At 39.1% G+C, this 26,025-nt stretch overlaps 1 protein-coding gene across 4 annotated transcripts in view; it reads left to right on the forward strand.

Annotated features, from left to right (window-relative positions):
- Positions 1-1,872: 1,872 nt before the first annotated feature.
- Positions 1,873-26,025, forward strand: part of SH3GL3 (SH3 domain containing GRB2 like 3, endophilin A3) — a 132,643-nt gene continuing 108,490 nt past the window's right edge. For 2 of the 4 annotated variants that reach the window (XM_043986446.1, XM_043986447.1), the window contains exon 1: positions 1,873-2,017. In XM_043986446.1, coding sequence (XP_043842381.1) covers positions 1,973-2,017 — 45 coding nt within the window. In that variant the 5' untranslated portion in view covers positions 1,873-1,972. The remainder of the gene's footprint in view (positions 2,018-26,025) is intronic. The other 2 variants (XM_043986449.1, XM_043986448.1) reach the window with 2 other exon arrangements.

The raw sequence follows: 26,025 nt of genomic DNA on the forward strand, positions 1-26,025 counted from the left end.
AAACTATTTCTGAAGATGGGAACTATGAACAGTCTTCATTTCTATTAAGGAGAGGAGCAAGAGAAACTGGAATTTGTAAACTACTCCCTGCCTTAAGGAATTTCATGAAGGCTGTATTTGGTAGCCTGATGTAACAATACTAAGTTTTGTAAAGCACCTTGTTATTACTGACTCAAAACATGTTCCCATAGTGATTGAAGGTACCTCTCTAATTAACAAAAGCTGCCTGTAAAGCTATTTATTATCACCAGACATGTTAACAGTGGAATCATAGAACCTTAGAAATGGAGTGACCTTGGAGACAATTTAGTCTAACCCTCTCATTTGACTGTTGGGGCCCATACAGGTTAAGTGACTAAGGTCACAAAGCAAGTAAATGGTAAAAACTCATTTAAAACCAGGTATTTTGACTCCAAGTAGTAGTTTTTTAAAAATCACATTTTGCTGCTACCTTCTCTAGTTCCCTTAAGAAATAGAATACTCCCCAAATGTTCCCTACGATATGAATGAATTCTATGGAAAAAAAACAACAACCCACATCTGTGCTGGTGATACTTTCCTCGAAAATATTAAATTTGAAATTATGAGCATGAAAACCTCAAGGATCTGTAATTTTGTTGGTATGGGTACTCCCTCTATTGATGGTTTGGGAGAGCTGATTTGGAGGGAAAATTCCATCATCTTTGCAGCCCTGGATGCACATGAGCCTTCCCGAAAATAGCTAGTCTTCCTCTATGCTATCCATCACCCGTCCTAGGATCCAGACTTGGGATCCTTTCCAGCTTAGTTCAGCCTGAGAGAGCTAGAGCTCAGCTGTTGCCGTAGGGCTGTAGCAGAAGAATGAAATGATATAAATATCAAAATACTTATTAAAGTGGACAATTTTTGTGGGCATACCAATTCTGCGTCCAAATTTGTCCAATCTTTTTTTTTGGTTCCTCGGGAAATTCCATGTACTCAGATACTTTCATCTCCATGTTCATCCTTTCCTCCATTTCCCATTTCCCCCTACCCGAAAGTATTTCCGGACAAATTATTTTAGGAAACACTCAAACTGGATTATTTAGAAGAGCTTGGAAGCAGGTGCTACTTATTTACAGCATAAGATGCAATAGGGTAACCAGGGAACAAATTGCTTAAGGGAAGGACAGCAAACACATGTATTTGTGTATTTGTCAATCAGCAACATACTACAACGTTCCCATTGGTCTGAAGGAAGCTGAGCATCTCCCCAAAATGAGTAGCAGTAATTCATGACTAGCACACCAGTGTGGTTCTGGTGCATTTTTGCCTTACAAACGATGGCCAGTGCACCCTTACACTATTCTTTTCCCAGAGTCGGATTTCTCCCTCCTTGGCTTCCGGGTCTGGGCTGCCTGATCGTACCCTACCTCGCCCCGGCGGCCAAAGGCTTGTTCTATGCCCGTGGATCTCCACCTGTCTGCGGCCCCAGGTCCGGCCGGAATGGAGGAACAAGGAAGAAAACCCAGCACCTAGAGCCACTCAAACGCAGCGTGCACTGCACCCCGGACTCCGGGGCTTGCAACAGTTAGCAGCGGAAGAGGCAGTCCCTCGATGCCGCTTCGCCTCTCCTTTAGGTGCCGGTGCCCCTCTCCGCGCGCCCCTCCCGGCGCGCGCCTCTCCCCGTATTCACGCAACAATCAGCGTGGGCGTTCTTCGGGCGCCTCATTTGCAAACCGCCGCGGCTTGGCCAATGGGCGCCCGGGAGGCTTTGGAACGCGGTGTTTCCATTTGCGTGCTTGAGAGGGAGTGAGTGTGTGGCCGCAGCGGTGACAGTGACAGGCGGGGGGTCGGACCGAGAGCAGCCGGGCGACTGGCCCGGGCGTCCGCTCCCCTCCCGGGACCGCATCGTCCCCCTCCCCGCCCCCTTTTCCCCTTCCCCCCGTCCCCTGACGGCCCCCCTTCCCTCCGGGAGGGTCGGGGCGCCGTCTGGTCCCACGCGCGGTCCACAATGTCTGTGTCCGGACTGAAAAAGCAGTTCCACAAAGCTAGTCAGGTAGGATGGGGGAGCCGCCGGAGTGGGAGTGGGGGGTGGGGAGTGGGGCGGGGCGGGGAGTGGCCTGGGCCCGGAGGGGCCGCCGCTCATATCCTCCAAATAGACCGTCCGGGGCCGGGATTACCTCGACCTCTCTCCTATTTGGGGGTGATGCCTTCTATCCTCCGCGTTGGTCTTCCCCTCCTTCCCAGAACGCTGTAGCCACCCCCTATCCGTGTGTGTGTGTGTGGGGGGGTGGGGGGCGGGGTGTATGGTGAGGGTCTTACCTGTTTTACTTCCTCCTCCCTAAGTTCACCCTCTCCTCAACTACCCCAGCCTTCCCCACTTTTAACCCCCAACCGAGAACCTGCAGCCTCACCCCTTCCCCTCAGCCTCACCCACCCACGTGACCCCGCCCCTAAGCTAGTGTGGGTGGTGGGGTAGAGGGCACTTGGGTGGGGAGAGATGTGAATTGGGTTTGACGGGCTTTGGAGAGTGACAGAACCGTCCCCACGGTGATAGTTGAGTATTGAGAATTGGAGGGGAGCAACTTGGTGATTTTGACTGTGTGAAGGGGTCGGGGAGGTGGAGAGAAGTGGACACCTGGTCAGGTGTATGTACAGTCTTCTCTTTCACTTCCCCTTCCCCTCTCCCTCCCTTTCCCACTCTTTCTCTTCCTTCCTTCCTCCCCATTTCTTCTTCCTCCCCTTTATCCTCCCTTCCATCCTCCCTTCTTTTTCCCTCTCCCTTTCTCCCACTCTTCTCCCCTTTTCTATCCCTGTGCCTCTCACTTTTTCCTTCCCTTCCTCCTCCTTTCTCTCCTTCCCTTCCTCCCACCCCCTCTTCCTCTCTCCCACTCTTCCTCTCTTTCTACCTCTTCCCGCTTTTTACCTCCCTCGCTCCCTCCCACTTTTTCATCCCTTCCACTCTCTCTCCCAGTCTTCCTCTTTGCCTTTCTCCCTTCCCCTTTCTCCCTCTTTTCCTCTCTTTGAAGCACCTCCAGGGACCTGTAATTGTTTGATGTGGAGTGAAGTTTGATTTTCACCTAGGAAATGCTGAATTCCGTTATCTATATGGATCTGCCTCTTTAATGCCTTTCATTTCTTTCTCTCACTTCGATCTCTGCCTCGCCTGTCTCCCAGTTCCAGTTTTGCTTTTCTGAATGAGACAATGAGTGCTAAAGGAATATTTATTTACTTCATGCCAGGATGTAAAAACACTAAATCTTCCCACCCCTTCTCTTGAAAAAAATTCATTTTCTCGTGGGAACTTACGCAGTGTACTTTGAACCACGTTGAGGGTCTTGGGGTCCCAACTTTTCAGTGTGTCCGTAATATACTGTACTGTAGGAACGTGCTACATTCTGCTACTACTTAAGTGCTCTACCATCAGGTATCTAGAGAAATTGCTCTTCCTGTATATCATAGTGGCATATTGAATAACTAGAGAAGTGAGGTGCTTCTAAAACATTACAAACTTTACAAAGGAGGGATGAACATGAGGAAATCACTGAGCAGGGAACCACAACAAAAGCATTCGTTTGGTAGTTAAGAGTTGGGTTTTTGGCTGGCTAATGGAGGGGAAAATGTTGAAATATTAGAAAGTGGAAGGGTTTGGAGAAATGGTAGTGATGAAACATTTTAGGTAACAGAAATGGGTAAAATAATGATGTTAAAACATCAGTTTATGGATATGGTCTACAGTGCCCCCACTTGAGAAGAAGTAAGAACACACAACTTTTTAGTAGCAGAAACCACATTTTGCAGTTGAAATTCTAAACAAATACATGTTTATGTGGTCCAAAAAATATTCCAGCACAAAAGATATGGAGAGAGAAATCACACAGGATTTAGTTTAATAGAAAAAAGATACAGTTGTGGAAGAAAAAAATTCATCAGATAACATTTAAAATTTTGTTATTCTTCCAGTTTTTTTTAATCTGAAGGATTATAGTTTTTATTTTATAAACAATTATCACAATATTGGAAGAAAGAAGAGCATTGAAAAGGGAATCTGGAAACTTGAATTCTAGCCTTGTGGTGGTTGTTGTGTTTGTTTATTTTTTGCCATTAAATGATAACTCTGTGACTTTGGGTGATCATTTAACTTTTCTGGAACTGAGTTTCCTCATTCATAAAATGAGGGATTTGGACTTCCTTTCCAAACACCCTTCAAACTGTAACATTCCAAGTGAACTAGGTTATTGTGGGTAATTGGGCAATATTATTACCATCCTGTATCAGGAAGTATAGTACAGTTCCCAAAAAGTGTACGTTTCAATCAGGGAATCTTTTTTAAAATAAATAAATAATTAATTAACTTTTAACTAGGCAATTGGGGTTAAATGACTTGCCCAGGGTCACACAGCTAGTAAGTGTCAATTGTCTGAGGTCAAATTTGAACTCAGTTCCTCCTGAATCCAGGGCTGGTGCTCTATCCACTGTGCCACCTAGCTGCCCCATCAATCAGGGATTCTTAATGTGTGTTCAGTGAACTTAGTGTTTTTAATACTTTGACAATTTTATTTCAGTACAATTAGTTTCCTTTGTCATCCTGTGTTTTATTTTATGCATTTAACATTTCTGAAAAAGGGTCAGTAATCTCCAGATTGCTTAAAAAAAAAAAGATTAAGGAGCCTCCATTTGAGTGTTTTGATCTATTAAGTCTTAAATTTTCTGACTTTAGATATTTTCTTCAATAAAAATAGGCATTGCTCTTTTGGTAAAACAAGTATATTCATTTGTGTACTTAGAAATATCTTTCAAATGTGTGTGTTTGTTTTTTTTCCCCTTTACCACTGCCACCATTCTTATATAGACCTGATATCTGGATTACTGAAAATGCTTCCTAATTAATTTCTCTACTTTTCCTCCTTCCATTCAACCTTACATAAAGCTGCCAGATTTAAAACAATGATAATGTCATATCTTTCACCTGCTCAGAGCCTATGCCTGCATTAAAAGCTGCTTCTATTAAATGTGGGATGATCATCATAGGAGTTTCTGATGACTACAGCTGTTAAAGTGACTTCTGCCAACTCATTGGCATTTTCCCCCAAGATTACAAGCAAATACATATTTTTAAATTGTACATCCTGGGGCAGCTAGGTGGCGCAGTGGATAGACCACCAGCCCTGGATTCAGGAGGGCCTGAGTTCAAATTTGGCCTCAGACACTTGACACTTAACTAGCTGTGTGACCCTGGGCAAGTCACTTAACCCCAATTGCCTCACACACACAAAAAATTGTACATCCATAGCCCTGAAATACATTCTACTGTATATTTTGGAGGTATGATTAGTGACCAGTCGTGATGGAAGAAGCATCACTTGTTTAGTAGTTATATTTTAACTGTGAGTGGTACTGGCTGCCTTGTTTTATGTAGGCCGCTCTTGGTTTTTTTTTTGGTTTTTTTTTTTTTTTGATGCTTTGCATTCCTGGAAAGCACATTGTCAGGTATATTGCTGTCAGCTGGACAGTGCAGGGCACCCATGCACTCTTATGATTGTCTTTGGTTATCTTTTTAACATATGTGTTTTCATCAGTGGAAGTGATTGAATAAGCAAATAAAGGCGACAAAAAGGAAAGCAAGAGATGTTTATTTGGCAATGTTAAAAGGGGAGAATGATAATTTGAAGTGATTAAAAAGCTTAGTCTGCTTTATTTTTCCCCATTACAAACATGTATAGTTAAGCAAAACAAATTTCTCCATTGTTCACATTCAAAAGGAAAAAATGGGTGTGTATGTGTAAACAGATATTTCTATGCATGTGTGTCATATATTGCATTCTGAGGCTTTCACCTCTTCACCTCAGGTAGTATGTTTCATCATGAGTCCTGTGGACTTGTAGTTAGTCATTATGCTGACTGGACTTAACTGTCTTTCAAAGTTGTGTTTGTCATTTTATAAATTGTACCCTAGGCTCTGCTCATTTCATTTTTCATTAGTTCATCCAAATCTTCTTAGGTTTCTCTGAAATCACTCCCTTCATGGGGGTGGGGGGGGGGAGGCAATGAGGGTTAAGTGACTTGTCCAGGGTCACACAGCTAGTAAGTGTCTAGTGTCTGAGGCTGGATTTGAACTCAGGTACTCTTGAATCCAGAGCTGGTGCTTTATCCACTGTGCCACCTAGCTTCCCCCACTTCGTTTTTTAAAGCACAATAGTATTCTTCAAGCTTTATAAATCATAATTTGTTTAGCCATTTCCCAGTGGGTGGATGCCAACCCCCTTTTAGATTCCTATTCTTTGCCACCTCAAAAAGAGCTCTAGATATTTTTGTATATCTTTGATTAGTTTGTTTTGTTTAGGACTAATTCCTCCCTTAATCTCCTCAAATTTTCAAGCATACATCTCCAATTCCCCTTTCCATTCTATTTCCTTATTGAGTGAAATGTTTTTCTGTATCCAACTCTGTATGTGTGTATATGTGTATGTGTATGTAATTCTTCAATTTCATTGTATTGTGAGACTAAAGTGTCAGCCTTTGTGTGCTCTTGAGTTTGCTCTCTCCTCCCTCCTTGTTTGTATGGATTTCTACTTGGACACCTGGCTTTTGTGAGACAATCCTAACCTTTCTTTCCTTTTCCCATCCCTTTCCATTGTCTTTTTTTTTTTTTTTTAAAGTGAGGCAGTTGGGGTTAAGTGACTTGCCCAAGGTCACACAGCTACTAAGTGTTAAGTGTCTAAGGCTGGATTTGAACTCAGGTCTTCCTGACTCCAGGGCTGGTGCTCTATCCACTGCGCCACCTAGCTGCCCCCCCTTTCCATTGTCTTTTAAGATCATCTAGTACTAACAGACCCATCACTCCCAGGTCTTCTAATTATGAGCCCTGATGATAATAGGATTCAGAGGGGTCACATATATCATCTTTCCAAATAAAAAGGTAGGCATTTTATCCTTATTTAGTGCCTTAGAATTGGAGCATAGGTTTCCAGATGCCTGTAGTAAGTTAGTCTTTCAACACTTCTGGGTTTTTTCATTATGAATTTTCAAGTACAGAACTTGATGAATGAGCTTTCGTCTCAGGTTTTTATCCTTTATTAGCAAATGCCCAAGATCACATAGCTAATACGTTATAGAGAAGAGACTTGAATTCAAGTCACATCTGACTCCAGGGTCAGCTTCACAGCATGTTGTTTCCCCATGTCCCATTCAGTGCCACAGTGATATATGTATTTGTGTTAATATGGTGAGTGACAAAAGGGTAGCAAGTAAAAACTGGGAGACAGATGGGCATGGATGTGGGGTGGGCTGGGTGGCAGCTGGTTCATGAGGATTCAACCTGGTTGATGGGCCCCTTATCTTTCTACCTAGTTTGTATGAATTGGTGTATCTAGAATCAGTCATATTTATTCATTGACTCTGTTTAGTTATATTCCAATTGCCAACAGAGGGAAAGAGCTTAGGAATGACTTTGTGATTACTTATAGAGGTTGTCCATGTTACTTTCTTTTTTTAATGGGAGAAACTACTTTGAAAGTTATGCTAGTGCCTGTAGTCATGGGGGCAACCTAGGAGGATTTAGCCTGTTATACTATGTTAAGTGAGAGTAAAAGTTAAAGGTCATTGTCACATTCTATCATAACAGAGTTTTTAAAAACATTTACAATCCATACCTGAAAGAAATCACTTTGAATCTCTTTTGCAGTATGTGTACTTTTTTCTTTCCTTTCCTTTTTTTTTCTTTTTTATTTTTTTAGTTAACAAAAGTCATAAGAGAACTTGTGTTATAGGCAGTGAAATGCTTTGCCACCTCAACAGCGAAGCACAATAAAGTGTTTTATTCCTTTCGACCAACCCTGGTTTCTATTGAGAATGTGTTCCACAGTTCCCTTATTGTGTGTGTGTGTGTGTGTGTATTTTAGTGAGCATTGAAATTGACTTGAATAATATATATTATTTTTAGTGTTTGCAGTTGTGAGCTTTGGAAGTAGGAAGTGGGTTGCTAATGTATTTGGTATGTCCTTTTATAAAGATAAAATGTAGAGGAGCACAAGGCCCAGAAGCTTTTAAGTAAGAAGGCGCTATATTCCATCTTCCATGGCCTCTCTTCTGGATGGGAGGAATTTGTTTTGTGGGGTGAAGGTAACCAACCCTATGACTTTGCAACAAAAAAGCCAATATATCAAGGCCAAGTAGATGGTATGAATCCAATAAATAAAGCAAGTACATTGGGTCAAGGTATTTAAAAGTAGGTTTGATAAAACATTTGTTAAGCCCTTGTTATGTCGAAGGCACTGTGCTAAGCTCTGGGAATACAAATACTGCAAAAAGAAAACTAGCCCTTGCTCTTAACCTTATTGTCCTTTCTTTCTTTCTTTCTTTCTTTCTTTCTTTCTTTCTTTCTTTCTTTCTTTCTTTCTTTCTTTCTTTCTTTCTTTCTTTCTTTCTTTCTTTCTTCCTTCCTTCCTTCCTTCCTTCCTTCCTTCCTTCCTTCCTTCCTTCCTTCCTTCCTTCCTTCCTTCCTTCCTTCCTTCCTTCCTTCCTTCCTTCCTTCCTTCCTTCCTTCCTTTCTTTCTTTCTTTCTTTCTTTCTTTCTTTCTTTCTTTCTTTCTTTCTTTCTTTCTTTCTTTCTTTCTTTCTTTCTTTCTTTCTTTCTTCCTTTCTTCCTTCCTTCCTTCCTTCCTTCCTTCCTTCCTTCCTTCCTTCCTTCCTTCCTTCCTTCCTTCCTTTCTTACTTTCTTTTTTTTTGTGGGGCAGTGGGGGTTAAGTGACTTGCCCAGGGTTACACAGCTAGTAAGTGTCAAGTGTCAGAGGCTGGATTTGAACTCAGGTCTTCCTGAATCCAGGGCCAGTGCTTTATCCACTGTGCCACCTAACTGCCCCAGGACCTTATTTTCTAATGGGAAAAAACACATAAAAGGGGGCTAGAAAGGTGAGGCTGGGTGACCTGGGGAAAGTTAGAGAAGGGATCTGGAGAGTTAGAGGCTGAGCCCAGAGCATGGTAAGGAAGGGACTTTCTCAAATGGGGGTTCTGGGTAGGAATTAATCAGTCATTCTGAGGAGGAATCCATAGCTGTGGAAGACCTGCTAGTGTGAGAAGGCTGCTGAGTTAGAGATAAAGAAGTAGGGTTGGAATGGAAGTAGAAAATCCAGGAATCATGCTTGGTTAGCACTCTCCCTTGATATGGGGGAAATGGCAGCAGTCTTCAGCAAGACCCTCTCCTTCCAACCCTAATTTTTGAATAAACCTCTTTACCTCTATCAGATACAGGGCTCAAAGGAGAAAGACATTCATAGACCAGCAAAAGACCATTATCTTGGGCATTCCCCCCCATTATTTAATTTGATAACAGTTCAATTTGATTATCCTTGGAGGCCTAGCCCTTAGTCTCTGCTTTAATCAAGCTTAATTTGTACTCACAGGACTCATTCTCTCTTGGCTGCCAACACACTACATATACTAGGGAATGTAAAAGAGGGTTAAAAATGATTTCTGCTCTTGGATCAGAATTTACCTTTGCATCTCTTGCTCACTCATACTACTTTGCTGACTTCAACCTTGGACTTGGTACATGCCTATGTGGACCTGCAGTACATGCTTGGCTTTTTTTTTTTTTTTGACTCAGTTGAATTTCTTTCATTTGACCTTTACGATACAACTAATCTTTCCTTTCTGTCCTTAGAACATTTTAGAAGGGATAGGCTCTAGATACATGGTCTAGTAACTGCTTTTTATGTGAATAAATGGGATCATTCCCTACCATAACACAAGGAGTTATTCAACATCTAGGACTGGACTTTTTCCCTCAGGGCCCTGCTGAAGGCAGCTGTGGTGGGAACAATAGGCAGCACTTGATCTTGGTATAGGAGGTCAGAGTCAGGGTCCAGTTGTTGGAAGAAAAGTATTTACAAATATTCAGACTTGCATCGGAGCATGAATAAAGGCTTTTTATTGCATTCTCACAAGAATGGACACCTCTGCTTATGCTCAGAGGATTTTGTTTGAACAAAGCTACAGACAAGCTTATATCCTTTAAGGTCCCTTCTCTCCTTTCTCCAGTTGGTTGGTAGGTTCACAGTTTTCCCGGAAGTCTACCTATGTAATCCCTTAGCATGTTCTCCCTCCATTACAGGAATAATTGGAAAGAGGTAGAGGTTGGGAGAGATGTGGCATAAGAAACAATAATATTGAGCAACTGAATGAATGTGTGGGGTAAGGGAGTGGAGAATCAAGGATGACAACTGAGCTTGTGAACCTGAGTGACTGGAAATATGGTGGTGCCTTATCAGAAATAAGGTGATTTGAAAGATGGGTGGGTTAATGAGATGAATTCTTTTTTGGACAAGTTGAGTTTGCATATAGGACAGATTATTTCTAAGGCCATTATTTTCAAAGTTGTGCATCAAATTAAAGTTATTTAGCATTATTCCCTCAATGTTGTTGTTCATTCTTCATTCACAAAAAGGACCAGTGACATCAGGAGGGTAATGTCTTGATTTACAAGTGAATTGGATTTCAGTGAGGCAGTGGTCTACAAAGTCATCAGCCCCACTCTCTTCTCCAGAGTCATTGGCAGCAAGGCATATAGGTCAGGATGACTGGGGGCGGCCCAGGATACAGTGGGAAACCTTGGCCTTTTTAAGTTAAGGTTTTTCTGAGGTCTTATTTTGTCTAAGGCAATACCTATTTATTAGTTAAGTTTGGCTAAGTATGAAGTGATATAGAAGATGGTGTATTTTGCCCTCACAAAAGGAGAGGAAGACAGGGCCTACAGGAGGGAAGGCTACTTTGACTGTTGTTCTATAGTCAGGCTTCCAACATAGGAATTAGTTCCCCCAGGGTTTGAGCTGAGATTTACGTTGGAAATTGGAAATATACCTCATTTTCAAAGAATAGTATGTATTTAATAGTACTGCAGTTTTTTTTTGAACGTGAATGAATGAGGCATCACATTCATTTTGTCCTGAGTTCTAATGTCCCCTAGTTCCAGTCCTTAAATAGAATAGCCTAGGTTTCCTAAACTAATCAGTCAACTAGAATATACCTATTAACAGTCATAGCAACCTCAAAAGCCAAGTGGTTGGCTCAATGGGGAAAATATTTTCAACAATAATAATCATATTAACACAACAGCTAGCATTATGTAGTACTATAATGTTTTCAATGTGATTTACAAATATTTCATTTTATCCCTACAACAACCTTGGAAAGTTGGTGGTCTTATTGTGAAGATACCCTATCTCCTTCTTCCCCCTATTTTTATTTTAGTTCAAATCTGAGATTTCATTGGAATAGGGAACTGCTAAGAGGGGGAAATTCCCTCTACCAATGCAGACCAGCACTATTAATGTACATTCATAGCGAGATACCCAGGGTATAGAGAAGTTAGGTGACTTGCTTGGTATAAGAAACAGGTAAACTGAGACAGGACTCCTGGTCTGGTGCAAAGCAGGAAGGCCATTTTATTTTTTTAAACTACAAAACCCTAATGTACCATGCTACAATTGCCACTGGGGGCAGAAATATGAAACAACCATGTACACACAAGATAATAGATAAAATTAATTAAGGTTAATCTTGGGCAAGGCATTAACATTAAAGGGGATCAGGAAAGACTTCTTGCAGAAGATGGGGTGTTAGCTGGGATGTGGAGGAAGCTATAAAAGCCAGGAGGGGTTGATGAGGAGGGAGAGAATTTCAGGCTTGGGGGCAGATAATGAAAATAGAATTAGGAGCTTTGTATTGTGTTAGGAACATCAAGGAGGCCAGTGTCACTGGAATTCAGAATGCATGGTGTGGAGAATGAAAGGAGACTGTGTGTTATCCTCAGGAACCCACTTCTCAGGAGTCCTTTCCCTATCAGAAAGTCTGTGAGCCTACCACCTGATGATCCCTAATGTGGAAAATGAAAGGAGACAGTGTATTCTCAGAAACTCACTTCTTAGAATAACCATATATTACATTCTGTTATTGGGCTTATGTAACCCTGCAATGTCCTCACTCTTCCTGGATGTGCTCGTGATCAGGTCATGCTATGTATTGTGCTCTATGTCCTCACTCTTCCTGGATGCGCTCATGATCATGATGGTCATGCTGCCTTTTGATTGGGTTAGACTTTCGTAAATAGATTGTGAGTCCTAACAACCAGCCAATGGGGGGTCAGACAGTGGTGGGGGGGGTATTGTGTTAGGAACATATATGTTGCTTGCTTTTGAACTTGTGTTCGCACTTAGCATAATCAGGTGTGTGCCCCTTCTCCAGAAAGAAAATAAATATTTCTTTTCTGCTTTCACTCTCTGACTCCAAGTGTTTATTTTGAGTGGGTGGTCGTTTTTGTCCCACACAATAGGAAGGAATCAGAGTATAAGAAGACTAGAAAGGTAGGAAGATCTTTAAAAGTAAGGAAAGAATTTTATATTGGAATGATTTATCTGAAAAAATAAGAATAACATAATCACAGTCATTTTTCCAGCCCAGATCAGCTCAGGGAGTTCTTCAGACACTGGGGGTATGGTCTAGCCAGGAGCATGAAGCATGGAGCACAGTGGTAAATAAAAGAAGGCTGAAGGCTGTATGTACCAGGACAAGAAATGTATCCAGACCCACAGGAGGGTCCCTGTCTTGTGCAAAGTACATGCATAGATGTCAACTGGCAATTCTGTCACTACCTAGTCCTATTCCAGATAGGACTGAGGAGGGGACCTGAATTTAGGTGTGGCATTCCAGAATTAGGAAGAGTTGTGGGCCTTGAGCAAGTTCAGAAGCAAGCAGCAGATGTATGACTCTGTAATATGTTGTATGTATCAAGCTTAAATTTGTTCTATATGGGTTATATTTTGAAGAACTCTCACTGTTTAATTTGATCACTGACAATGCTATACTAAAGATTAGTGGGAATCCAGCAGTTAAACAGCTAAAGAAGTAAAAGTATCCAGAGACAACCAGAACCCAGACCAGAATCCAGATTCCCTGATGGCATCTTAACACTCAATGAAGACAAGATTTCAAGGACTTCAAATGGACATATTTGTTTTTTCCTTCTGTTACTATATACACTATCTGTACTATGTATCTTCTGCAGAGGCTTTCCCTCTGTAGACATTGTCAAAGCGCGAGTCCATGAGACAAGGGTGGCCTTGGGTTGTGTAACAAGAAGAGGGGCAGTTCAGAAGCCAACAGCAGTGGCAGTGGTAGCAGCAGCAGCATAGCTCAGACCCTAGGACAGAGCAGGGTAAAATTTTTAGCTTCTGGCCCAGCCTGTAGAGGAACATCTAGGGGAGGAATCCCAGACCAAAGGAGAGCTTACATTTTTGATAACTCCAACTGGTAGATAGGGGCTGAGTTTAGCAGCAATCTGCTCTTGATTTGATCCAGAGACCCAGGTCAAGGACTTGTAGAGCTCAGACCATCATGGGTAGCAATCAGATTTTGCTCTGGATCAAACCACTTAGGGAACACTGAAAGCTTGCAGGTCCTCAACCTGCCCCTCATATTATAGAATATTATTCAGTAGCACAAGAAAGCAGCAACAACATCAGACCCCAGATCTTCCCTCCAAAAGTACCAAATACCCAGAAGAGAATGAATCCAAAATGCCTACAAGTAAAGCTTTAGAGAAAAACACAGCTTGTGTAAAAAAAATCCACTATGATTCCTGGAAGAGATAAAGCAAGATCTTAAAAGAAAGACTTAAAGTGTTTTTATGACTGGAATGAGAATGTTTGAGGAAAAAATTGGAAAAGAAATGGATGCTATGGAAGAAAGAATTAGAAAGGGAATTAATAGCTTGGCACAAGAGGTACAAAACTGTGCCCAAACAGCAAATTCCCTGAAAATTCAAATAGACCAGATAGATTCCAGTTAGCCCATAAGACATCACAGATATTAAAGCAAAGTTAAAAGATGGAAAATATAGAAGTATCTCATAGCAAAACCAGTGGACCTGGAAAACAGATTGAGGAAGAAAATTTAAGAAAGGACTCTTACCACCATGATCAAATGAATAACATAGACATTCTTTTTCAAGAAGTCTTAAATGAAAAATGCCCAGATTTCTTAGAAATCTGCCCTCTAAGAGGGCAAAGTGGAAATAGAAAGAACATACTAGTCACTTCCTGAAAGAATCCCCAAGATGAAAGCACCCAGAACATTGAGCCAAAATCCAGAATTTCCAGGTCAAGGAAAAAATACTGCAAGCAGCCAGAAAGGGAAAAAAAATCAAGTACTATGATCGGGATCGATGTTATTTATCATTTACCACTTTAAAGGAGTTGAGAATTTGGAATATAATATTGCAGAAGGTAAAGGATGTGTGCTTATAGCCAAAAACAACTTCTCCAGAAAAAAAACTGAGAATAATGCTGGGGGTTGGGGACGGGAGGGTTTGGGGCAGGGGGGGCGGGGAATGGGCCTTTGATGTCATAGATGTCTAACTAGCATTCCTGATGAAAAGACCAGAGTGTACAAGTGCACATCTACACAGATGAGGAAGGGTTTGGAAGTATCATGACTCTTGATTCTTATTGTCATCTTGATTCAAGAGAATGAAAAAATGTGTACGCATGCAAAATTGGGTATAGAAATGCATGTCATTCAACATGGAATTAAGAGTAAAAAAGGAAAAGGAGGTATTGAGAATTGGAGGGAGGACAGATTAAGGGAGATATTAGTACTAAGCTAACAAACTCTAAGGTTGTACAAAAATATTTATTGTTCTTTTTGAGGTGGCAAGGATTGAGACTCTGAGGGGGTACCCATAAACTGGAGAATTGGAGAATGGTCAGATAAATGTGATTGAATACTGTTCTGCTGAATTCTTATCAGCATAATGACCAACCCTAATTCCAGAGACCAATGGTGAAACATACTAGCCACCTCCTCATAGAAAAGTGAGACGGAAAAAGCAGAATGAGATTTTTTTTTTAAATTTTTTGGATTTGGCCAATGTGGAAAGTAGTTCTGATGGGCTATATTTGGTTGTAATGAATTTTTTGGGGAGGGCGGAGGTGGGACAGGTTAGCCTGGGAGGGTGAGAAGATGGATTTTGACTGATTGAAACAAATATTTTTTAAAAAATCAATGAGAGTGCTAGATGAAAAAGTAGATAAAAACCATTCTGGAGAGTAATTTGGAATTGCACACAAAGGACTATAAAACTGCATACCCTTTGATCCAGCAATACCACTGCTAGGTTTATATCCCAAAGACATCCTAAAAAAGAGAAAATTTTGTACAAAAATATTTATAGCAGCTCTTTTTGTGGTGACTAAGAATTGGAAACCAAAGGAATGCCCATCAATTGGGGAATAGCTAAACAAGCTGTGGTATATGATTGTAATGGAATATTATTATGCTATAAGAAATGACAAACAGGACAATTTAAGAAAGGCCTGGAAAGGCTTATATGAACTGATGTAAAGTGAAGTGAGCCGAACCAGGAGAACATTGTGCACAATGATGGCAATATTGTTTGATAAAGAACTGTGAATGACTTAATGATTCTTAGCAGTATGAAGATCTAAGACAATCTCAAAGGACTAATGATGAAGCATACTATCCACCTCCAAAGAAAGAACGGATATTCATTGAACACAGACTGAAGCATGCTATTTTTCACTCTTTCATTTTTTTCTTTTATTCAAGTCTTTTTTTAGTTTGCAACATTTGTTTTTATAAGATTCTAGTTTCACTTTTTTCTCCCTCTTTTCCCTCCCTCTCCCCTACCCAAGACAGCAAACAATCCGATATAGGTTATATATGTACAATCACATTAAATATATTTCTGCATTAGTCATGCTGTGCAAGAAGAATCAGAGCAAAAAGGAAAACCTCAAAAAAGAAAAACAAAAAAATAGAGATAGTATGGTTCATTCTGTATCTAGATTCCATAGTTGTTTTTTTCTGGATTTGGAGAACATTTTCCATCATGAATCCTTTGGAACTATCTTGGACCATTGTATTGCTGAGAAGAGTCAAGTCTATCACAGTTGATCAACACACAATGTTATTGATACTGTGTACACTGTCCTCCTGGTTCTGCTCATCTCACTCAGCATCAATTCATGTATATTCAAGTCTTCTTATACAAAATTACTAGTGTGGTAGAGTTTTACATAATTGCTTATGTATAACCTCTATTTGATTGCTTACTGCCTCAGGAAGCAGGAAGGGGAGTAGGGGAGTGTTGGAAGGAGGGATAGAATTTGGAACTCAAAACTTTAAATAAAAATGTTTATTATTTTTTAAAAAAGAAAAAGTAGGTAAAGAAATAAAGCTGTGGAAGAATTAATTGGAAAGAAAATTAACAACTTGGAACAGGAGTTATAAAATTAAGAAACAAGCTCCATGAAAATTACAGTGGACTAAATAGAAGCTATTGACTCCATGAGATAAGAAATATTAAAACAAAGTCAAAAGACTGGAAAAATAAAAGAAAATGTCAGGTATCTCATAGCAAAAACAAGTGACTGAAAAACAAAAGAGATAGTTTTCAGAATCATTGGACCTCTTGAAAGCCAATGACAAAAAAAAGTTGATCATAAAAGAAAATTGTCCAGATTTCTAAGAACCAGAGAGCAAAGTGAAAATAGGAATCCACCAGTTACTTCCTAAAAGAAAACCCCAAATAAAAACTCCTTTGAATATTGTAGCCAAAATTTAGAGCTTTCAGATCAAAGAAAAAAAATATAAGTAACCAGAAAGACAAGATTCAAGTACTGAGAAGACCAAGCAGTATCACACAGGATTCAGCAGCCACCACTCTGAAGAAGTAGAACATTTGGAATATATTTCAGATGACTAAAGATATAGGCTTAGTATCAAGAATAATTTATCCAGTGAAATTGAATATAATTATAAAGAGGGAAAATATATTTTTAGTGAAACAGAAGACTTCCAAATATTTATAATGAAAGTTGCAGAGACACTTTGAAATACAAATGAGTGAAGAGAAACACAAAAAGGTAAATATGAATGAGCAATAATGAATAATAACATACTATTTTTCTAAAATTAAGAGATGTTAAGTATAATTGCTCATAATCCTATTATAATCAAGAATCATAGAGGACATCTGATATGGTGGAGTAGTTTGTTGTGTTTTTGATGAGCTTAAAAAAGAACTGAAAGGCAGAGGAAAGGAATGTTAGGGGAGGGAGCAAGAAAACAAGTCTTTATCAAGTGCTTACTATGTCCTAGGCACTGTGTTAAGCCCTTTGCAAAATATTTAAATATCTAATATGTGGAGAAAATTATCAGGGAAAATTATCTCACAGAATGTGAAACTAGAAGGAAGATAGGGATGGCAGGTTGGAAGTGAGCAACACTTAAACCTCACTCTCATCTGGTCAAAGGAGGGAAGAATAGGGGGCAGCTAGGTGGCGCAGTGGATAAAGCACCAACCCTGGATTCAGGAGGACCTGAGTTCAAATCTGGTCTCAGACACTTGACACTTACTAGCTGTGTGACCCTGGGCAAGTCACTTAACCCCCATTGCCCCGCAAAAAAAAAAAAAGGAGGGAAGAATACACTCATACAAAGCTGAGTACAGAAATATATTTAACTGGAGGGAGAGGGGTGGATAACTTTAGTTTCAGTTCAGTCATATCTGAATCTTCTTGAGCCCATTTGGGGTTTTCTTAGCAAATGTACTGGAGTGTTTTGCCATTTCCTTCTGCAGCTCGTATTACAAATGAGGAAACAGGCAAACAGGCTCAAGTGACTTACCCACTGTCACACAGCTACTAAAACAAGTCAGATTTGAACTCAGATGAGTCTTCCTGACTCTAGGCCCAGCATTCTATCTACTGTACAACCTAGCTATGTAAGGGAAAGATTAGTCCTAGGCAAAAAAAAAAATGCTAAGGAGGATTGGTCTCTAAGAGGGGTTTGAAAGAAAGAAAGGAAGGAAGGAAGGATAAGGGATAACTGTTACTGGGCATGAGGGAAATACAAGAGCTACTGGAGATTAGAAGCAAGTTGCACCAAATCTGGAGCACTGGTGCTAAGCATACTCGTTTTCTCTTATTACTGTCTTTACAAAGATTGGGTAAGAAATAAATAGAAGGAAAAACATAAGAAAAGAGGTTGGAGGGAAACACAATAAAGCAGCAGAGAACAGAAGAATGGATTAGAAAGCAGAATCTAACTACATTATTTACAAGAAACACAATTGAAATATACAGATTCTCAGCAAATTAAAATAAGGATCTGGAGCAGAATCTATCATGCTTCATCTGAAGTAAAAAAAACTCAGCAGTAGCAATCCTGACCTCAGACAAGGCAACAGCAAAAATGAACTTAGAGATAAATAGGAATGTTTTATTTTGGTGAAAGGTACCAGTGACAACTAATATCAGTACTAAATAAAGTATCAAAATACTCAAAGGAACATTTAAGTCTTATAGGGAGAAAAAAGACAGTAAAACTATAATAGTAGGGAACCTCAATTTATCCCTTTCAAACCCGGATAAATCCAATAAAAAAAGAAGAAAGAAGTACCTTATTAGAATTTTAGAAAAGTTAGGTATGTTAACTTTCTGGACATTGTTGAAAGAGAATAGAAAACAGTATGCATATTTCTCAGCTGTGCATGGTACCTTTACAAGAATCAATCATGTATTATGGCATAAAAACATCACAAATGCAGAAAAGCAAAAATACTAAGTACGTCTTAATAAGCCACAATATAATAAAAATCATATTCAACAAAGGACTTTTGAAAAAAAAATAATTTGAGACTAACAATTCTAAAGCATGTGTTCAAGAAAATCAGAGACAGTTGATAATTTCATTAAAGCTAATGACAACAATGAGTCGACCTACTAAATTTTTGATATAGAGACAAAACAGCCCTTCAGGGGAATTTATATTTCTAAACACTTTCATCAATTAAAGAGAGCAGATCAGAGCATTGAGTGTGCAACTAAAAACTAGAAATCAGACAAATTATAAATCCCTGGTTAAACACCAAAATAGAAATCCTAAAAATCAAAGAAGAGATTAACAAAATTGAAAGCAAAAATCAGTGAATTAATACATAAAACTATGACCTAATAAAAAAGAAAACATTAATTAATGTGAATTTTTGAGAAATGAAAGAAGAAAACCAAATGACTAGTATCAAAAATGGAAAAAGTGAATTAACAACCAATGAAGAAGAAATAAAATAAATTATTGGAATTTTTCAATCAGTTATATGACAATAAAACTGGCAATCTAAAAGGAATGGATGAATATTTAGGAATGAATAAACTGCTCATGTTAACAGAACAAGAAGTAGAGAACTGACATAACTGAATCTTAGTTTTTAAAAAAACAAAAAGTTCCAAAAGGAAAAACAACAACAACAAACAAAACAAACGCAGCTGAAATTAGAAGGGAAACATGGATGTGGGGGGAAAAATCTTTGTGGCAAGTTTCTCTTATAAAGAGAAACTTCTCTATCTTATTCTGAAGATATATAGGGATTTGATTCAGATCCATAAGAGCCATTCAACAAATGGTCAAAAGATATGACCATCCATTTTCACAGGAAAAATATATGATCAATAAGCCATATGAAAACAAAATGCTTTAGATCAGTACTTATTACCTAAATGTAGATTAAAACTATTTATATTCTATCTTACACCTTTCAGATTAGCAAAGTTGGCAAAAAACAGAAAACAGAAAATAGTTATTCTGCTGTGGGGAAACAGGTACATTAAAGCACCATTGGTAGAACTATGAAATTTTTCAGCTATTTTGGTAAGCAAACCTGGGAAACCTGGAAACAGTTGTATGAACTGATGCATTGTAAAATGCACAGAACCAAGAGAAAATTTATACAATAAAAACATTATTGTAAAGATAACTTTGAAAAACTTTAGAACTCTGATCAACACCATGACCAATGATTCCAAAGAACTAATAATCAAACATACTACCCTTCTCCTGATGGGGAGGGAGGGGAAAAGGAATAAATATTTATTATGCACCTATTATGTGCCCAGGCACTGTGTTAAATACTTTACAAATAATATCTTATTCGATCCTTAAAATAATCTTACAGCGACCTTGTGGATTAAGATAGTGGCCTTAGAGTATAGATGAAGACTTTTTTTGTGAGCAAGGCCAAAGGAGGAATTTGTTTTGCTTGAAACTATACATTTTTAAAGGGGCTTTTTTTTTCCCCAATGGGAGAGAAAGGTTGATGTAAGGAGGTAGGAAAGAAAGGATTATTTTTTTGTTGATTGGAAAAAATCAAACAGGAGGAAGAAATAGAAGTTCAATGTAAAATAAAAACAATATATTAAGTATCTTGATGTAAGCATAGCAATGCACACAGAGTTGAAATATAATTTCAAAGCACTTCTTACAGAAATAAAGTTGGTAAGTTTTTTTTCCCATTTTCATAGTAAATGAAAAATAGTGAATGTTTTAGGCCTGGCTCCTGCCAATATAGTAAACATAATATCTAAAATAGTTTATGTATTTAGTTCTATGCCATCTACATTGTCAAGGGTGTATTTTGTGGAGTTAGACAAAATAATAAATATCATATGAAAATACAAAAAGACAAAAACATTAAGTGAAATAATGAAGAAAAAAAAACTTGAGTAACAATGAAGGGAAGTTTGGTATTACCAGATCTCAGATTATTTTAGAAAGTAGCAGTTATCAAGAGTATTTGACATTAGACAAAAAAATAGGTCAGCAGACTAAATTAGACAAAACATAGATTTATAAATTTAGCACTAGAAGGTAGCTTAAAGGGCATGGGAATCATAGGACCACAAATTTGAAGCTAGAAGGAATTTTAAAGATTAATTGAGGAGTAGGCCTAGGAAGGTAAAGTGAGTTGCCCAAAGGTACAATCATATGTAATAAATGTGAAGTGGAATTTGAACCAAGGTTCTGTAACTCCAGAAACCCCACAACATAAGCTACTAACGAGCCTTTGACAGAAAGGAGACCAGCACATCATATCATCTCTTCATATTCTGATTGAACTTAGGCACTTATCCTTGCCTCATCTCCCCACCCTCCTTCCCACACACAACCTTGGAGTCCACCTGAGGTCTCCTGATAGGTAGATTTTTTTCCAGAAGTAAGGTGTCCATATTACTTCTCAGCCATGTTTTTCTCCATGATGATGGGTGTTCCCCATGTTCAGAAGGCTTCTTTTGCTTATTTACAATTGGTCGAGGCTGCTGGCTATATAATAACTGGATAAACAAGTTGGCAGGATCAGTATTTGGGAAAATTTTGTCAAGGTCCAGATAGATAATGCCTAGATATCTTTCCTCCCTCCTCCCCAATCACCCTCCTCAGCCCGCTCATATCTATTAGGCAGCCAATCACTAATAGGGAAGTAGAAGAGTTATTTTGAGCCTTCAATATGAAAGGTACTTTATAATATCTAAGGTATTTTAATTATTAATTGGTGGTTTTAAGCCAAATATAATCTTAACTAACCTCTAAAATTCACTAGTGAAGGGGAAGTCTGATTTCTGAAGCCTTGGAGAGAAGAATAATTGCACTGTGAACAAATATATAATAGTGCATTTATCAGAGAATTGCACATCACTTTAAAATTCTAATTCATCCTAGTGACTTTGGGACCTTTAGGTAATATCCTTGCTAGAGAGCTGAAACCAGAATTACTTGTCACATAGCTGGAATGTATATATGTATATTAAACATTTATATTTTGTCATCTATCCTGATATTAATTATTTATTATGGTATTTCAAGAATTGTAAAAATTACTATAGTAATAGTTTAATTTGGTAGAAAAATGAGGGAAACCAGGAGGCATGTTTTCTGTGATAAATTGACTTATCATCATTCATTGCATACCAGTCCGTCACTATGGAAACATTGCTTACTTAGCTGTCTGGATTCTTTCCACTTCACCCATCATTGTCTTATTTATTTTAATTTTTCTTACTTAATTTTCCCCTCCTTTTTCTTTATTTCAGAAAATCAATTATTTGATTTTCTTTCTGTTTCTCCCATTTTCCCCATGTCTCAGACTGATTCTTGACTAAGGTATCAGTTTCTTATATCTTTCCAACATGTCTATGATTAATATTCTTTTTCAATTTGAAGATATGTTCTGAGGGAGCATAACTCTTTCCTTTTCTGAGTATGTACGATGACCAGGTTTTCATCTTTGTTAACCTATATCAAATCGAATGAAAACAACAAAAAGTTTCTGATTTTATTACAACAAAGAAAAACAATATATGGCCCAGAGATTATTAAGGAATTTCCTACTAAGAATATGTAGACCAGATGATAACTTTTTGAATTTCAAGATGTGCATATTCCAAGCAAATCTAGTATATTTATACCTCCCATGAGACTTAGAGCTTTTTGAAAACACAAATGGACTAACGGTCAAAGTAACTGAACAGGTATTTGGAGCATGTCATCAGAATAAGAGTAGTGTGGCACTAGTGAAGAATGCGCATAGCTTTGCAAAGAACAAATCCTGTCAGATTAATTCAATTTACTTCTATGGTAGTGATAAGCCTGGTAGACCTGTGCTCTTTATTTTAAGATTTTTTATATTATCTTTCATGATCAACTTGTGGAATTGGGGTAATGTGGTTTATATTGTTGTAAAGTAGTGTCACCGCGAAATGGATTCTGAAAATATTCCTCTTTGAAAAAATGACTCGCCCACACAATCCAATCACAATTTAAGTAAAAGTTTCATTAGTCAGCACATAGAGGTATCACTGGGAGAAGTCTAAACTTCAACTCCCCGAACAAAGGAGAAGATGATAATTTTATAGAGGAGAGAAGGGGTGGGGGGTGGGGGAGAGATTTAGGATTGAAAAGTGACAGCAGTTTGGAAAATGATGATGTTAGCTATTTGGATACATGAATAATACAAATTCCACATTTCTAACTTGAGATTATTGTCACCATCTTGTCCTAATCACATAGCAAACACAACTGTTTCCCAACTAAGCGCATGCTGTAAATCCAAGGTACCCAGCTTTCTGGGTATCCCTGACATGTCTGCTTTATGATGTTTGACTAACCATTACCTGGTTAATTGACCACTTTGCTTCTCCAAGGAAAGAGTAATCTCTAACTGACCCCAGCAAGCTGATCAACCATATTTCTCCATGGTCAGAGTTTCTCCCTCAGGGCCAGAGCATCCCTACTGGGACCCAGGACTACCAGGCAGCTACTACAGTAGGAAAGTATTAAGTAATATAAAATGAAATTGGAGAGGGTCTGGAGAATTAAAAAAAAATTTGGGTCTGGAGAATTATTAAACAATAATAATTCACATTTATATGGCACCTTAAGGTTTATAAAGCAGTTTATGTAGGTTGTTTCATTTGATTCTTACCATGACTCTGTGATGATATATGGGATGTTTATTATGCCCATTTTATAGACTAGGTTCTTTCATGTTAAAGATGGCAGAATGAAGAACAAAGTGTGGTTATTGCAGAGAGTCTGCATAAGAAAAAAAACCTTCATAACAATTTGAACTGTCCAAAAGTGGAATGGATTGTCTCAGAATGTAAGGATAATAGAGGTCTTCAAATGGCATTCAGATGATTATCAGGAATATTGTAGAGGATTGCTTGTAAGGTTCCTTCTACTTCAAATTTACCCAAAATCAAATAGCTAGTAAATAAAACAGAAGTTTTGAGCTTGGGTCTTCTGACTCTTTAGTTCTGTGAGAAAAAGTAACAGAATCTGAGCTGTGATCTAAGAGTTAAGTACAGTCAGTTCTGTTATTCCTAAAAATCCCTGCACTATGCAAAATCCCCAAAACGTCATCAGTGACAAAATAAGCAAAAAGATAGGAGTCCAATAAAATTGGTAGCACAGTTTTACACATGTAAATAAGAAATATAAATGCTACATTAAATAGTGGTGATGTCCATGGCCTTAGGCTTCATCCCACTTCTTAAGAGTGAGAGCTAGCACATTTGACAGCCATAAGGGAAGCAACTGATTGGATGAGGGGTCAAGGATGACACCTCAGTTGTGAGCCTGGGTAACCGGGAGAATGGAACTACCCTTGGTAATGTTGTTGTTTGTTCTTCTTTCTTGAAGAGCACTGTGACTTGGGGGAGGTCATGACTTGCAGTGAATTGGATTTAAGTGAGACAGAGCTGTGCAAACTCACCAACCTTAACTTTCTCCACCAGAGCCAAGAAGGTCCAGTGGCAAGATATGGATCAGAATGACTGGAGATAGCCCCAGATACTGTGGGAGACCTTGGCCTTTTTAAGCTAAGTTCTTTCCCAGGTCTCAGTTTGTCTGATGCAACACCCATTTAGGGATTAAGGCTGGGTAAGAAATGAGGTAAGGAATGGCCTCTTTTACCTAGTCAAAAAATAAATCAATCTAGGAGGGGAAGACCCTCAGGGTTTCTGGCCAAAACAAAAACAATTGCTATTGACACTCTTTCTGAGCCAACCAGGGTCCAAATAAATGACCAAAAGAGGCTTGGGCTAGACCTATATCTTGCCACTGGACCCAGATGACTCTGGAGGAGAAAGTGAGGTTGGTGACCTCACACAGCCCTTTCCCACTTAAATCCAATTTAGTGTGAGTCAAGATATCACCCCTGTCACAGGGGAAATAGGTGGTGGGGTCCTTAGGTATTCCTCTTTAAAGAATTACAACTCTCCAACACAGTCCAATTAGAATAAAATGGTCTTTTATTTGGGCACTAGAGAAGGTGACCAAGAGGGAAGACTTCCCTCTTGGGGACGAGATGGCTTGGAGACAGACATCTTTTCTCCTTCCCTCAATGGAGGGGAGGTCAGTGCTTTTATAGAAGATGGATGGGGTGACCGACCACCTGACAATGGAAAGTTCCTTTTGGGGATGAATGACAGGTGGGATGGGAAAGACTTGAATGAGGGGTTGTGGTCCTGACTTCTAGAGTTATCTATGTCTACTGGCACTGCTCAGGCAGCAGCCACGCCTAATGGGCTTATCTCCTTTACTTCTTAGGTTTGTTGTCCTTTAATTTATTTTCTCAAGGAGATTTACCCCAGACTCATATCAACCTGATGTCATCATGGTCCTCTTCAAGAATGAAGGATAAACAACAACCCAGCCAATCAGTGAAAGCCAGATTCCAGTTTAAGGCATGGTCCTTAAAAAAGAAATCAAGCTGGCAAACCCCAAAATATCTTATGAGGTTTCAGCCATCAAGGTTTATATTCCTTTGGGCAGGGTACCCACTGGTAAGGGTATGATTGCCTTTGACAGTGCTAGGGAAGTTAAGATGAAGGCATAGCTTGAAGGGAAAGATGTTTTTTGGACATCAAATCTGAGTTGTTCAACAAATGGTTGGAAATGTGAACCTGGAGATCAACGGAGAGGTTACAGCTGGATAAATAGATTTTAGAATCATTTGCATGGAGATGACATTTGAAACCATGGGAGATGAGGAGATTAAGTGGAATGGTCTAAAGAGAAGAAAGAAAAAGTCCCAGCCTTGGGAGATGTCTGTAGTTAACAGGGATGATCCAGAGGAAGATCCTTCAAAGATGGCTGGGAAGGAGCAGTCAGCCAAGTGGAGAAGAACCAAGAGAGAGTGATGTCATGAAAACCTGCTCAGAAGTTGGATCAAATTTTTTCCACAAGGTCATTCAAAGTCAGAAGGCAGGACCTCTGGTGGCAAGACAGTTTTAAGTGGAGAGTTGCAGAACGAGAAAGCTCAGAGGATTTTTAAAGAAATATACTAGTCCAGGATCTTAGATTGGTGCCTCTAAACCAGTGTTTATACTGCAGAGTCGACCAGATTAAAGGTGCAGAATAAACCTTGTATTTCTACATATGGCCAATGTGTTGATTTCTTTTGCTGAACTATGCTTATTTGATACAAAGGGGGTCCTTCTATGAAGGGAGTGATGGGTTGGTAAGGAAGTAGAGCAAGACAGACAATGGAGAGAAGTGAGGCACTGAAGAATCTGGTTCCCAGATGGTTTTCTCTGTGAGTATTGGGTTTTTTTTTTTAGTGAGGCAATTGGGGTTAAGTGACTTGCCCAGGGTCACACAGCTAGTTAAGTATTAAGTGTCTGAGGCCGGATTTGAACTCAGGTACTCCT

This window comes from Dromiciops gliroides, chromosome 2 (assembly GCF_019393635.1).
Source record: "Dromiciops gliroides isolate mDroGli1 chromosome 2, mDroGli1.pri, whole genome shotgun sequence".
Classification (NCBI taxonomy): Eukaryota; Metazoa; Chordata; class Mammalia; order Microbiotheria; family Microbiotheriidae; genus Dromiciops; species Dromiciops gliroides.